The 16,771-nt window shown below is 45.0% G+C and overlaps 1 protein-coding gene across 1 annotated transcript in view; it reads right to left on the bottom strand.

Moving 5' to 3' along the window:
- The window catches only part of LOC147113426 (factor VII-activating protease-like), a 103,129-nt gene extending 87,371 nt beyond the window's left edge, over window positions 1–15,758 (bottom strand). The window contains exons 1-2 of the mRNA XM_085996124.1: window positions 15,534–15,758; window positions 15,228–15,252 (exon numbers count right to left, since the gene is read on the bottom strand). Of these exons, the coding sequence (XP_085852250.1) occupies window positions 15,228–15,252; window positions 15,534–15,596 (88 nt within the window). The 5' untranslated portion in view covers window positions 15,597–15,758. The remainder of the gene's footprint in view (window positions 1–15,227; window positions 15,253–15,533) is intronic.
- Window positions 15,759–16,771: the final 1,013 nt, after the last annotated feature.

Genomic DNA, 16,771 nt, shown 5'->3' on the forward strand with positions numbered 1-16,771 from the left:
CTTAATCAGGCGGGGAGACCTGTGGCATTCTTCTCACGAACCCTCCAGGGCCCGGAGACCAGACACTCTGCGGTCGAGAAGGAGGCCCAGGCTATTGTGGAGGCTGTGCGTCATTGGAGGCACTACCTGGCCGGAAAACGATTTACCCTGCTCACTGACCAGCGTTCAGTTGCTTTTATGTTCAACAACAAGCAGAGGGGCAAAATCAAAAATGACAAGATCTTGAGGTGGAGAATCGAACTTTCCACCTACAATTACGAGATCTTGTACCGGCCTGGGAAGCTCAATGAACCCCCAGATGCCCTATCGCGTGGCACCTGCGCCAGCGCGCAGATCGATAGGCTGAGGGCCCTCCACAATGACCTCTGCCACCCGGGGGTCACCAGGTTCTTCCACTTCATTAAGGCCCGCAACCTGCCTTACTCCATTGAGGAGGTCATGACCATGACCAAGAACTGCCAAGTCTGCGCTGAGTGCAAACCGCACTTTTATAGACCAGACAGAGCCCACCTGATAAAAGCCACTCGCCCTTTCGAACGCCTGAGCGTCGATTTTAAAGGGCCTCTCCCCTCCTCCGACCGCAATGTGTACTTCCTCAACATCATTGACGAGTACTCCCGTTTCCCGTTCGCTATCCCCTGCCCGGACATGACCAGTGCCATGGTCATTAAATGTCTGAACAGCCTCTTCACCCTGTTCGGTTTCCCCAGCTATATCCATAGCGACCGGGGCTCATCGTTTATGAGCGACGAACTCCGCCAGTACCTGCTCGCTAGGGGTATAGCCACAAGCAGGACCACCAGTTACAACCCCCGGGGGAACGGACAGGTGGAAAGAGAGAATGCAACAGTTTGGAAGGCCGCCCTACTAGCCTTAAAGTCTAGGGGCCTGCCGACCTCCCGCTGACAGGAGGTGCTCCCCGATGCGCTCCACTCGATTCGGTCACTGCTCTGCACTGCCACCAATGCCACCCCTCATGAGAAAATGTTTGTCTTCCCAAGGAAGTCCACATCGGGGACAGCGTTACCGCCATGGCTGACGTCCCCAGGGCCGGTACTACTGAGAAGACACGTGAGGACCAATAAAACGGACCCCCTGGTCGAGAGGGTCGACCTCCTCCACGCCAACCCCCAGTACGCTTACATTGCGTACCCGGACGGGCGGGAGGACACAGTCTCCATACGAGACCTCGCACCCTCAGGGACCGCTGTAACCCACTACCCATTACCACTCCCCCCCCACGACACCCTCGGGGACCGCTGTAACCCACTACCCATTACCACCCCCCCCACGACCCGATATCCAACCCCAGCAGCCGGCTCGCCTTGGACCGTCACCCACGAGGACTACACTCCAGTGCCCCAGCCTACACGGGACGCGACGCCAGAAGCTCCACCACCCCTGCCGTCGCCACGTCGATCACAGCGGCAGACAAGACCTCCGGAGAGACTCCAATACACGAACTTTTAAATACACTTCACCCCGCCGGACTCATTTTTAAACAAGGGGTGAATGTGGTAAACCACTGTTATACCTGTCTGTATGTGTATGTGTATTCCACTAGGTACAGGTCTGGACATGCCTCGGCTGACTCCTCCCACTATTCCAGGTATATAAGTGACTACCTCCCAGTCCCTTAGTATTCTGGACGGGTCGACCACTCGAGACTAGACCTTCATTCTTTAGTTAATAAAAGCCTGGTTGTTACTCGCTTAACCTCAGTCTTTTGAGTAATTGATGGCACATCACCTATGAGGTGCAATTGCTGCTTTATAGTATACCTGAACGTACTCTGATAACTACTCAATATTTACATTGGCAGAAGGCAAATCCTTGGAACATTCTAAGGGTGGGGAGTTGTTATTTTAGGTTTATTGACAACTTGGGAAGACATTGCTTGTATCATAGCGAATTTTAGAATACATTTCCATTGGGCCCTGGTGCTTTGTCTTCCTTAGCTTAACTAACTCTCTAAACATCCATAAGACAAAGGTCCTCTAGCAACCTGCCCCCGCCACACAGTACTGCCCCCCAATTATCAAAATCCACGACGAGGCCTTGGACAACATGGACCACTTTCCATACCTCAGGAGCCTACTGTCAACAAGGGCAGATGTCGATGGCGAAGTCCAACACCGCCTTCAGTGTGCCAGTGCAGCCTTCGGTCACCTGAGGAAGAGAGTATTTGAAGACCAGGACCTCAAACCCAGCACCAAGATCATGGTCTACAGAGCAGTAGTGATACCTGCCCTCCTGTATGCCTCAGAGACATGGACCATGTACAGCAGGTACCTCAGAGCATTGGAGAGGTACCACCAACGCTGCCTCCGCAAGATTCTGCAAATCCATTGGCAGGATAGGTGCACCAACGTCAGTGTTCTCGCTCAGGCCAACATCCCCAGCATCGAAGCTTTGACCATGCTCAATCAGCTCCGATGGATGGGTCACATCGTCCGCATGCCCGATATGAGATTCCCAAAACAAGCGCTCTACTCGGAGCTCCGACACGGCAAGAGAGCCCCAGGTGGGCAGAGGAAACGCTTCAAGGGCACCCTCAACGCCTCCTTGAAAAAGTGTAACATCCCCACCGACACCCGGGAATCCCTGGCCCAAGACCGCACAAAGTGGAGGAGAAGCATCCAGGAAGGCGCCAAACACCTCGAGTCTCTCCGCCGGGAGCAAGCGGAAGCCAAGCGCAAGCAGCGCAAGGAGTGCACGTCAACCCAAGCACCCCACCCACCCACCCCTTCAACCACCGTCTGCCCTATCCTGTGACAGAGACTGTAGGTCCTGCATTGGACTCACCAGCCACCTGAGAACTCATTTTTAATGTGGAAGCAAGTCATCCTCGGTTCCAAGAGACTGCCTAAGAAAAGAAGAACTCTCTATTTATCAATGGCATCCTGAAACTTCTAATAGTTTCCTTTTTTAGTGGAATATACTTATTCTATGCATTTACAATCTCCTTTCTAAAAACATCCCCCTGTTTCTCTACAGTCCTGTGTGCCAATTTCTCCTTCCACATCACCTCAGGTAGCTCACTCTTCACCTTTCTAAAATCTGCCCTAATCCAATCTGGTGTTCTAGTTTTTGTACTGACCTTTCCCTTTCTAGTTGGATCTTCAACCTTATCATATTGTGGTCACTACTTCCAAGGTGCTCGATCTCATTCAGCTAATCTACCTGATCTACTTCATTACTCATAACCAGATCTAGCAACAACAACGCCCTTGTCAGCCAACTAACATACTGCTTGAGGAAAGAGTCCTGTACACATGTTAGGAATTCCATTCCTTTTCTCCATTTACTCCCTCGCTGTCCCAATTGATAAGTGAATAATTAAAACCGGCCAGAACAATAAATTAACTATTGCAACTCTTCTCTTTAGTCTGACTACAGATTTCCACTTCCATTTTCTTCCCACAATATGGAGGTTTGTAATACACCCCTACGAATGTAACAAGCCCCTTTTTTATAACCTTTGATCTTCAACCATGTTGACTCTATCCGTACGCTCTACAACATTTATTCCCTATTTTATAAATGTTGCCACTCTACCTCCTTTCTTATCTTTTCTGTCCCTCCTAAATCTAATATATCCCGATATGGTTAATTTCCATTCTTCCCCAGTTTACAACCAGGTTTGTGTTAATGCTATTAAGTCTAGAACTTTCAGTAATATAATTGCTTCCAGTTCCCTCAATTGGTTTCCCACAGTACACGCATTTTAACCTTTTGTTGCTTTTTTTAACACAACTCTTTTTCCCATTTTTTTTGTCTAAGCTACCAGCAGGCGAGTGAAAAGAAGATTAGATTTTAGGATAGGAACCATTTTTGACATTTGAACACTCCATTTACGATGGCCCAGTAATTCGGGTCCCAACGCGTGAGTAAGCACCGTGTACTCACGCGTGGGCCCGATGGAATTGGCGGTTTTCAGCGTGCACAGCGCATGCGTGGCAATCCAGCATTCCTTTTCCTCTGAACCAAGGAGTTCAGAGGTCGAACGCGTGCGCGCTGAAATTCCTTTTTTTTTTACAGGGTTGCCCGTGCAATAAGGCCTCCAGTTTTTACGCGAGAAAAAAGCAGACATAAGTACTTAGTTTTAAAAGGTAAGTGATCTATTAATTAAAGTTAGACATTTTTTTCCACAGGTTTATTATTTTTAAAGACTTTACAGTAAGGTAAGTGTATTTTTAGACCCGATTTGTTAAAAAATTATTTTTTTCAAAAATTTGAATAATTGTTTAAATTAGATTTTTTACAGTTATTAATAGTTCATTTAATTAGTGGGGTGTTTTTTTAACTTTTATTTGAAGTTTAAGTACTGTTTTGGGCACCCAGAGTTTTCATGAGTTTGACAGTTCTTATTATCAAACTTATGAATGAACTTTTGCAACCTCCCATTGGTTGCCCAGTGCTCACGTGATCCCAGCCGGCTCATTGAACTAACTACGCCGCTGGATCACGCAAGCACAGCGCGCCGGGAGCTGAACCGGGCCACTGACAGGAAATCCACGCAGGGCCAGGCTTTAGAGGATGAGACCGGGAAATTAATGGTGGGAAATATGGAGATAGCAAAAACACTGAATGAATATTTTGTATCAGTCTTTACAGTAGAAGACACTAAGAATATCCCAACACTGGACAAACAGGGGGCTATAGGGGGGGAGGAGCTAAACACGATCAAAATCACTAAGGAAGTGGTACTCGGTAAAATAATGGGACTCAAGGCGGATAAATCACCTGGAACTGATGGCTTACATCCTAGGGTCTTGAGGGAAGTGGCGGTAGGGATTGTGGATGTATTGGTAATAATTTTCCAAAACTCCCTGGACTCAGCAAAGGTCCTGGCAGACTGGAAAACTGCTAATGTAACGCCCTTATTTAAAAAGGGCAGTAGACAGAAGGCTGGAAACTATAGACCGGTTAGCCTAACATCTGTGGTAGGTAAAATATTGGAGTCCATTATTAAGGAGACAGTAACAGGACATTTGGATAATCATAATTTAATAGGACAAAGTCAGCATGGTTTTATGAAGGGGAAGTCATGTTTGACAAATTTGCTGGAGTTCTTTGAGGAAGTAACATATAGGGTGGATAAAGGGGAACCAGTGGACGTAGTGTATTTCGACTTCCAAAAGGCATTTGACAAGGTGCCACACAAAAGATTATTGCTTAAGATAAAAAATCACGGGATTGTAGGTAATATTCTGGCATGGATAGAGGATTGGCTATCTAACAGAAGGCAGAGAGTTGGGATAAATGGTTCATTCTCGGACTGGCAATCAGTTACTAGTGGTGTTCCGCAGGGGTCAGTGCTGGGCCCCCAACTCTTTACAATCTATATTAACGATTCGGAGGAGGGGACCAAGTGTAACATATCAAAGTTTGCAGATGATACTAAGATGGGAGGGAAAGTAGTGAGTGAGGAGGACATAAAAAACCTGCAAGGGGACATAGACAGGCTAAGTAAGTGGGCAGAGATTTGGCAGATGGAATACAATACTGGAAAGTGTGAGGTTATGCACTTTGGCAGGAAAAATCGTAGAGCAAGTTACTTTCTTAATGGCAAGAAACTTGAAAGTACTGAAGTGCAAAGGGATCTGGGGGTCCTGGTGCACAAAATTCAAAAGGTTAGTATGCAGGTGCAGCAAGTGATTAAGAAGGCCAATGGAATGTTGGCTTTCATTGCTAGGGGTATAGAATATAAAAATAGGGAGGTATTGCTTCAGTTGTACAAGGTATTGGTGAGACCGCACCTGGAATACTGCATACAGTTTTGGTGTCCATACTTAAGAAAAGACATACTTGCTCTCGAGTCAGTACAAAGAAGGTTCACTCGGTTAATCCCGGGGATGAGGGGATGGACATATGAGGAGAGGTTGAGTAGATTGGGACTCTACTCATTGGAGTTCAGAAGAATGAGAGGCGATCTTATTGAAACATATAAGATTGTGAAGGGGTTGGATCGGGTGGATGCGGGGAGGATGTTCCCGATGATGGGTGAAACTAGAACTAGGGGGCATAGTCTTAGAATAAGGGGCTGCTCTTTCAAAACTGAGATGAGGAGGAACTACTTCACTCAGATGGTGGTAGGTCCATGGAATATGCTGCCCCAAAAAGCTGTAAAAGCTACATCATTACATAAATTTAAAACAGAAATAGACAGTTTCCTAGAAGTAAAGGGAATAAAGGGTTATGGGGAGCGGGCAGGAATTTGGACATGAGTCTAGGTTCGGATCGGTCATGGCCCTGTGGGTAGCGGAGCGGGCCCAGGGGCCGTGTAGCCTGATCCTGCTCCTATTTCGTGTGTCTAATTCTGTTAGATTCAGGAGATGGTTCTGTGAAAATAGATTGGCGGTTAGGATCAGATCAGCCATGATCTTATTGAATGGCGGAGCAGGCTCGAGGGGCCGATTGGCCTACTCCTGCTCCTATTTCTTATGTTCTTATGTTCTTATGTTCAACTGTCGGTGCGCTATGTAAGTGTAGGTCGGGGGCTTGCACCCGCGGGAAGCCCCCGACACCAATTTCTGGGCTATTGTGTTGAAATTTCTAGACTCTGTGTGTGTTTGTGTGTGTGTGTGTGTGTTGGGTGGCGGTGGAGATGAGGGGGGGTTATTCTTCCACCTGTCCCTTCACCAAAGTGCACATGCAAATGAGATGGATGGCATAGGCATTGGAATTCTTATCACCTCTGCCCCCTTTAGACATAATTGCCATTGGTGTAACTTATGAGTAGATTGAAAAAGGCATAACAGCTTTATCAGAAGCAGAGCCACTTAGTGGAAACGATCCATTTAAAGGTGCTTACTGCCTGGCTATCTTTTGTTTATACCTCATATTTTGGGAATTTTTATTTTCTCTTTGGATTGCTCATGAGTTGCACTTCAAACTACCAGCTTGAGGAACCCTCTGGTCACCAGCACATTTTCAACTGCCACCCATAGTAGGAGATAACATAGATAACATAGCATGGGTTTCCCTGTGTGGATTACCCTTTTTTTAAGTTTTAATGAAGTAGGTGCTGGGAGGGATTGAGTGAGGAGTTATGAATTCACTATCTTTGATTCACTAAGGAAGCCCTGAATGAGCGATGCTACCTTCTGCACAATGGCATGAAGCCCAGATCAAGTAACTGGACAGCTCTGCTAAAGGCTGTCAAAGTTAGTACAGGTCTTAATGTTTATGCCACTGGTTCCCTCCAAGCTGCAACATCACCCAGGGTGCAGTCTGAATCTGAAATGGTTCATATTTTGGAGAGCTAGAGATTCATCAGCTTTGAGATGACTCCCTGGCAGTAGCATGACAGAGCCATTCAGTTTACCATTCAGTTTTATTTGTTTGCCGGTTTTCCCAAAGTTAAGGGTCAATAGATAACACCCACATTGCACAACGTATTCCAACAGTGGACCCATTGAATTTCCTGAATAGAAAAGGATTTCAATCCCTCAATTTTCAAATTGTCTGTGATTAGCTGCACTCAACCCTACACGTCAAGACCAAATTTTCAAAAGTTGTCACTGTGCTTTAGTCATGACAAACTCTAGCCTCCCAGCTCGATTCAGGAAAGCCAGTGAGGTGTTAGGGTGGCTTCTGGGAGACAAGACATAACCTTTGCTTCCGGGGTTCATGACCCCACTTCAACTGACAATCTCATCAGCGGAACAGCTCTACAATGAAGCCCATTCACCAAATAGAGTGGCAATTGAGAGGAATATTGGGCTTCTGAAGACGAGAGGGTTCTTGGTGTACCCTTCAAAACTTCACTATTCAGACAGGACTGGAAATGGAATCGCTGGAGGAATGGGCCCAGATGCAAAGGAGGTTGCGGAACCTTAAAATCAGCCTCATGAGAATCAATATTCAGTGAATTCTTCCATGCCAGCTACTAGGGAAATTAGTACAGATATTATTAGCAATATATTGTCCTTGGACTAAAGTGATAGCCGTTGAAAATTTCCTTCATTACATTTCCCTGCCAGCTGCAGTCATTCTATACATAAACATCTGTCTTTCTGACCCTCATTAACAAACATGCCATTTCACCCCAACCACACCTTATGATATCTGATCTGTTCGTTGGACAACAGAGCCAATTCAAAGTGAAAGATCAGATTTAATTCAGGAAACTTCTGCCACCTTAGATTGCTGGCAGCTTATAAATTCTGCCATGACGTGTCCTCTCCCCGCCACCCACCACCCCGCCCCCGGTGATTTACTTCCATGTTACATGGGAGTTGTGCTCCCGGCCCAGCATGGTAGTGAGCTGACCCTGTGAATTCCAATGAGGTCAGCAGCAAAAGTCTGCCCTTCTAGTGTTGCTGCAGCATCAACAGCCTCGAAAACTTTCACGATCACTGTTTTCATACTTTGTGCATTCTCACTGTCTGTACAATAGCCATGTAAATTCAGCCAAAATACACGTTAAAAAACGCAGAGCTGAAGCTAGACTGTGGGATAACACCAGACAAACACCGTGGACTGAAATTCCTCTCTGTTATTTTAATGGCTGCTCATTTATCAATCCCTGCTAAAATAATGGAGTGGGTGGGGGTGGGGGTGAATTTCAGAGGACTATGCTAAGCGTTTGTGTGCTATTATCCTACAGCAAGGATGTAGTCTACAGGAAATGTCTGCTCCTGAGCAGGAAATGCTAAGATTGGCATTTGCACCGAAGTCTCCTGGGGGGAATGATTTCCTCTGTGTGCTGGTGTAGCATATCATACACCTGTTCTTTGTAAATGCATTTACAATTTCACCAAATCAACTGCACAGAGGAACTTCTCCCCCAAGATGTAACTAAATGTAAGAAATCAGTGACAATTTTCTGAGGCTTGCCTCTCAGTGTGGAACCTCGCTAGACAGAATTAGCCCGACAGTGTTGCAGTCCTATCTTTGACCCTTGCTCATATTCACAGCAGAAGAGGAGAGGAGAGCCTTAACCTTGGGAGTTTTTTGTTAACTACAATGTAAAACAGTTACCAGTACATTCACACATGTAGGTGGGGCAACAGAGGTCCCTCACTCCACCACTGAATTAGTTTGTAATAAGACCATAAAATGAAAAGCGCCCTCAATGGATAAAAGAAAGGAACTAATGAACTGAAGAGCAAAACTCACTTTTAAAATACAATGAATGAATGCTATCAATCAAAACATCAAATTATCATACCTTTCTTATGTATCTAGAACGATGTCTGATTCATAAGAACATAAAAAATAGGAGCAGGAGTAGGCCATTTGGCCCAGTGAGCCTGCTCCGCCATTCAATAAGATCATGGCTGATCTTCTACCTCAACTCCACTTTCCTGCACTATCACCATATCCCTTGATTCCCTTAATATCCAAAATTCTAGCGATCTCTGTCTTGAATATATTCAACGACTGAGCCTCCACAGCCCTCTGGGGTAGAGAATTCCAAAGATTCACCACCCTCTGAGTGAAGAAATTTCTCCTCATCTCAGTCCTAAATGGCCAACCCCTTATTCTGAGACTGTGACCCCTGATTCTAGACTCCCCAGCCAGGGGAAACATCCTCCTTTGCATCTACCCTGTCAAGTCCTATAAGAATTTTGTATGTTTCAATGAGATCACCTCTCATTCTTCTAAACTCTAGAGAATATAGGCCTCGTCTACTCAATCTCCCCTCATAGGACAATCCCCCCATCCCAGGAACCAGTCTGGTGAACCTTTGTTGCACTCCCTCTATGGCAAGTATATCCTTCCTTAGGTAAGGAGACCAAAACTGTACACAATACTCCAGGTGTGGTCTCACCAGGGCTCTATACAATTGCAGTAAGACGTCTTTACTCTTATACTCAAATCCTCTTGTAATAAAGGCCAACATACCATTTGCTTTCCTAATTGCTTGCTGTACCTGCATGTTATCTTTCAGTGATTCATGTACAAGGATGCACAGGTCCCTCTGAACACCAACATTTCCCAATCTCTCACCATTTAAAAAATACTCTGCTTTTCTATTTTTCCTACCAAAGTGGATAACTTCACATTTCTCCACAATATATTCCATTTGCCATGTTCTTACCCACTCACTTAGCTTGTCTATATCCCCTTGAAGCCTCTTTGCATCCTCCTCACAACTTACATTCCCACCCAGCTTTGTATCATCAGCAAACTTGGATATATTACATTTGGTCCCCTAATCCAAATCATTGATATAGATTGTGAATAGCTGAGGCCCAAGCACTGATCCTTGCGGTACCCCACTAGTTACAGCCTGCCAACTCAAAAATGACCTATTTATTCATATTATCTGTTTTCTGTCCATTAACCAATCCTCAATCCATGCTAGTATATTACCCCCAATCCCATGGGCACTAATTTTGTTTAATAACCTCTTGTGTGGCACCTTATTGAAAGCCTTCTGAAAATCCAAATAGACCACATCCACTGGTTCCCCCTTATCTATTCTGCTAGTTACAACCTCAAATATTTTAACAGATCCATCAAACACAATTTCCCTTTCATAAATCTGTGTTGACTCTGCCCAATCCTATTATTATTTTCTAAGTGCCCTGTTACCACATCCTTAATGTCATCACACCAATGTTCTTCTCGATCTTTCTTGCTGCAATGCTCCATCTCACCCTCAGTAAGCTCCCCACTGGAGTGGAGCTAATTTACAGAACAAACGGGAAACTGTTCAACCTCCATCGCCTCCAGTCCAGATCCAAGGTCGTCCCATCCTCTGTCATCGAATTACAGTATGCAGACGATGCTTGCATCAGCGCTCACTCAGAGGTCGAACTCCAAACCATCGTCAACACCTTCACCGAAGCGTACGACAGCATGGGCCTTACACTAAACATCTGTAAGACAAAGGTCCTCTACCAACCTGCCCCCGCCACACAGTACTGCCCCCCCCGATTATCAAAATCCACGACAAGGCCTTGGGCAACGTGGACCACTTTCCATACCTCGGGAGCCTACTGTCAACAAGGGCAGATGTCGACGATGAAGTCCAACACCGCCTTTAGTGTGCCAGTGCAGCCTTCGGTCGCCTGAGGAAGAGAGTGTTTGAAGACCAGGACCTCAAACCCGGCACTAAGCTCATGGTCTACAGAGCAGCAGTGATACCCGCCCTGCTGTATGCCTCAGAGACATGGACCATGTACAGCAGGCACCTCAAAGCACTGGAGAAGTACCACCAACGCTGCCTCCGCAAGATCCTGCAAATCAATTGGCAGGATAGGCGCACCAACATCAGTGTTCTTGCTCAGGCCAAAAAAAAGAAAAAACATCCCCAGCATCGAAGCTTTGACCACGCTCAATCAGTTCCGATGGACGGTTCACATTGTCCGCATGCCTGATACGAGACTTCCAAAACAAGTGCTCTACTTGGAGCTCCAGTACGGCAAGAGAGCCCCAGGTGGGCAGAGGAAACGCTTCAAGGACACCCTCAAAGCCTTCTTGAAAAAGTATGACATCCCCACCGACACCTGGGAATCCCTGGCCCAAGACTGCACAAAGTGGAGGAGAAGCATCCGGGAAACGCCGAACACCTCGAGTCTCTTCGCCGGGAGCAAGCGGAAGCCAAGTGCAGACAGCGCAAGGAGTGCAGGTCAACCCAAACACCCCACCCACCTGCCCATTCAACCGCCGTCTACCCCACCTGTGACAGAGACTGTAGGTCCCGCATTGGACTCATCAGTCACCTGAGAACTCATTTTTAATGTGGAAGCAAGTCATACTCGGTTCTGAGGGACTGCCCAAGAAGAAGAATAGATTCTAGCATTTTCCCGACTACTGATATTAGGCTAACTGGTCTGTAGTTCCCCGTTTTCACTCTCCCTCCTTTCTTAAGTAGTGGAGTTGCATTTGCCACCTTCCAATCTGCGGGAATCTATGGAATTTTGGAAAATGACAACCAGTGCATCCACTAACTCTATAGCCATCTCTTTCAAAACTCTAGGATGTAGGCCATCAGGTCCAGGGGATTTATTGGCTTTCAGTCCCATTAACTTCTTCAGTACTATTTTTTTACTAATACTAATTTCTTTCAGTTCCTCATTCTCGCTAGAGCCTTGATTCTCCACTATTTCCGGGAAGTTTTTTGCGTCTTCTTCCGTGAAGACAGACACAAAGGCTGGAATTTTGCCAGCACTCAGATTGCGGGTTTGGAGGTGGGACCACTGCAAAATCACAAAGATTGACTGCGGGTAGGAAACCTGCTGTCAACCTGCCTCCTCACGAGTCTCCCAGGTCTGTCAGCGTAGAACTGGCACCAAGCGACGGGAGAGACAATTATTTTATTTAAATGGCTTGTTAAGAGTCAATTTAAGAGTCTTTTGAGGCTTACTTGTAATTTTACCTTCTCCCCGACTGGTTACCTGCTGTTCGGAGAACACGCCAGCTCAACTTGACGTGCTGTGAGTCTGATCTGATGTTTGTGAAAAGATGACAGCTGCCGAAGTGGTGTCAAGGATCCAATGTTGCACATGGTGAGTTTCAGCGCGCAGAAAAGTTGGTTATTGCATTTTTTATACACATACAGATTTCTTTAGCTTACAAGTTTTTAAATCCAACTGTATGTCCAGTGCCACCTCATTGGGAGAACCTCTCTCACCAGTGACAGATCGCTTCTGTCATCTCACCTGCAGATGCCATCTATTCCAGCAACATCGGAACCAATGAAACAATCAGACCATGGTCCTCCGAATCCTTCCACGATCATCCCCAACACCAACATCACCAACCTCATCACCAACCTTCTCCGCCATCACCTGATGCTGCACTGGACACAGGGCATCAGCTCCTGACAAAATTGCTGGCCAGACTTTCTTCACTTGATGCTGTAAACCCTGGCTGCCACATGATGAACCACGTTGACACCATCCCACACCAGCACAATGAAGCATCCCTTTAATATCCAAGCCATTCCATGCACACTCATCACTATAGTGGGGTGGGGCGGGAGGAGTTATGACTGAACAATCACTGGAACTCAGTAAGACACTTCTCAATGTGCGCTCAGATCTGTCCAATAAGGGGCACTTTTTGAAAAAGAGATTTCACTGTATGACAACACATTACCAGAAACTTCACATGGACATTGGCTAAACCTCTCAAGTGCCCACCCTTTTGTGTTGTTAGTTGGTATGCTTGCAGTAGAATGAGGGTGAGTGTGAGGGGTGGCTAGTGAGATGGGGAAGTGATAATGTAGGTAGAGAGGGTTGGGTGGAGGTGCAAGATAAGTTGGTGTCCTGGGGAGGTCTCTTCCGCCCTCGGAAGGGAAGAGAACCTCCCTGCATACTGTGACTCCCTCCATAAGTATATGGAGGGAGTCATTGGAGAGCCGAGGTGCAAGGGTTCACCTTTGTGTAGTGCTTGTCAGTGTCTTCAGCACCTCAATGCTGTCAAACATTGAAAAATCAACTGCCAAAATAAAATTGTGCATGGCCCCTTTAAGGAAACTGGTAGATGATGTGTCATCAAATGACGTCATCAGACCCGCTTCCTGTTAATTGGCCGGTAAGCCTGCAGGGTGGGCTCAACAAGGCCAATCAAGGGAAAATCACATCAGCAGAGCGGAGGCAGCTCAGGACTGGACTGGAACCCGGAAACCAGCTGATCTACCCCCATCCCAACACCGCTGAGAAAATCGCGGCCATAGTATTTGTTTAATTTCTCTGCCATTTCCTTATTCCCCGTTATAATTTCTCCTGTCTCAGCCTGTAAGGGATCCACGTTTACTTTCGCTAATCTTTTCCCTTTTACCTATAGAAGCTTTTACAATATTTTTGTGTCTCTCGCTAGTTTACTCTCATATTCTATTTTCCCTTTCTTTATCAATTTCTTGGTCCTCCTTTGCTGAATTCTAAAATCCTCCCAATCCTCAGATTTATTACTCTTTTTGGCAACATTATAAGCCTCTTCCTTTGATCTAATACTATCTTTAACTTCTCTTGTTAACCACGGTTGGACCACTTTTCCTGTGGGGTTTTTGTGCCTTAAAGGAATGTATATTTGCTGTAAATTATGTATTAATTCTTTAACTGATAGCCATTTCTTCTCTACCATCATACCTTTTAATGTAGTTTCCCAATCTATCTTAGCCAACTTGCCCCTCATACCTAACTAGTTTGCTTTGTTTAGATTTAAGACCCTAGTTTCGGATATAACGAAATCACTTTCAAACTCAATATAAAATTCTATCATATTATGGTCACTCTTCCCTAAAGGCCCCTTTACTACAAGGTTATTAATTAACCCTTTCTCATTGCACAATACAAGATCTAAAATAGCCTGTTCCCTCATTGGTTCCTCAACATACTAATATTGAAAACTATCTTGCATACATTCCATGAATTCATCCTCCACACTATAACTGCAAATTTGGTTTGCCCAGCCTATATGTAGATTAAAGTCTCCCATGATTATTGTATTACTCTTGTTACATATGTCTCTAATTTCCTGATTTATAGTTTGCCCTACATTACAACTACTGTTTGGGGGCCTGTAAACAACTCCCACCAATGATTTCTGCCCCTTGCTGTTTCTTTGCTCCACCCAAACTGATTCTACTTCTTGATTTTCAGAGCTAAGATCCTTTCTCTCTACTGTCTTTACCCCATCCTTAATTATCAGGGCTACCCCTCCTCCTTTTCCATTTTGCCTATCTCTTCTAAAAGTTAAGTATCCTGGAATATTTAGTTCCCAATCTTGGCCACATTGCAACCACATCTCCGTAATGGCTATTAGATCAAACCTATTCATTTGATTCCCTTATAACTCTATTGCAAGACCTGCAGTAAGTGCCCATTGTTGTCTCTTGGTCACTGTCCCTCGGCTCCTCACCCTTTCAAAGACTTATCATTCTTCTCAACTTGCTAAATAAATCTATTTGGCATACACAAAAAAAATCGAAGGGCATGCTGCAAAAATGGAAATAATTAAAATGACAAATCTGAATAAATGAAGTCAGAATTGCAAACAACATTAATGAATTCCTTTGACTAAGTGTAATCAATTGAACCTTATTATCTTTTTCATTATAATATGCAAATGCTGCTGCTTGAACACTACAATGTTTTTTCCTGCAATTTTATACGTGCACCCTGTTTAATTAGTGTACCTATTCTGCTGAACTGTGGTTAGTGCTGCATCGCCCTGTGTAAACGTCACACCATCATTTACTACTTCCCTTTGATAATTTTAATCCTTTCACAGGTACAAAAGGGTAAAAATAAATTCCGACTTACCAGCATCATACCAAAGTGTGGATTTCTACACAGAAGAAAAATGTATTAGAGTTTTCCACATTTAGAAAAATTCAGCACAACGCAATGGCAGGTTATAATTTATACAAAACAAACAGCAAAACTTTAACAAACAAAAGGTGGAAAACCTATTCATCCTTGGGAATTTACTTCTATGAATATAAACATATCGTGTATCTTTTATATAAAAGGTTGAACATATGCGCAATATACAATCATTTAAAATTTGACTTTATGGTACTTTTGCGTGAATAGAGAATGAAAAATGGATTTGCTTATGTTACTTACTGTTAATGGTACCACTGCATGCCAGATCACACAAAGAAAAACCAAAGGTATAGCCCTTGCCATACTGACAGATATAACAGTTAGACCTGGACCCTTTGTTGTTTGCCAGTAGTGACGACCTTAATTTTATACTAAAAAAACCCAAATTTACCAGAAGTCGAATGGTCAGTGTATCGACATGGAGGAAAACTGCTACCGAGACATCAAATGCAGATTAATGTTTAACAGTCCGAGGCCCTGCACACTTGCCCCACACAGATAATTTCGAGGTATCGTCTCTTTTCACAATCCAATCAATATTCAGCTATCAGCTTGTTCAGCAAACTTAGTGTAGATAAGATAAACAAGGTCCAGTTTTGTGGAAACTTTGAAAATTTGTTTGTTTTATTTGCATGCATTTCTGCAGATAATTCACTTGTTTTAATCAGGTTTCCACCTCTGTTAAAGTAGCAGTCAAAGGAATTTCAACTTTAATGTTTGGAAAATTTAATTTAATTTCAATTATATATTTCCTCGTCACATTGATTGTCACAATTTAGACAACCTTGGTAGCAAAATGTTGGCATTTGTAATGGTAATGGAGATCCAACAATAACATTCTTAAGGGAAGTCTTCAAAGCAATACTGAAGTTCCACAAACTTGGACCTCTCCCATCCTTTCCTGTTCAGTCCCTTTGGTTCAGTTTCCACCCTGCCCACAGCACCAAGATTGCTCTGATCAAAGCAACCAACAATATCCTTTGTGACTATGACTGTAGTGCACTATCTCTCCTTGTCCTGCTTCAGCCTTCTGTGGCATTCAACATGGTTGAACACCATCATTTTCCAATGTACTTCCTCTGTGGTCCACCTCTATGGCATCATTCTACTAAGTTCCACTCCTATCTGACGCAGGCTGAATCCAATGGTGTACAATCTTGGGGGCGCTAACGGCCGGGCGCGGTGCTGCTAACGCCTCCCGCGAAATTCACCGGGAAGTTAGTGGCGGTGGTAGACGGCGATGACGTCATCACCGTGTGCAGTGCCTTGCTCGCGCCCCAGCTGCAAACTTGACTCGTGCCCTCTAACCTACTGCCGGACGCTATGTCCGACAGGGTCATGGGGGCAATTTTGCAGCCGGGGCGACGATAATTAAAGGGCAGGAGCCAGGTGGCCATTTTTTTGGGCCGCCTGCCAGCACCTGCTCCCTCTCGCTCCCTCTTGTGGGGTGCCAGCTGCGATCGGGCAGCCTGGCACTC

This window comes from Somniosus microcephalus, chromosome 8 (assembly GCF_052327205.1).
Source record: "Somniosus microcephalus isolate GS21.2 chromosome 8, FLI_Smic_1.0, whole genome shotgun sequence".
Classification (NCBI taxonomy): domain Eukaryota; kingdom Metazoa; phylum Chordata; class Chondrichthyes; order Squaliformes; family Somniosidae; genus Somniosus; species Somniosus microcephalus.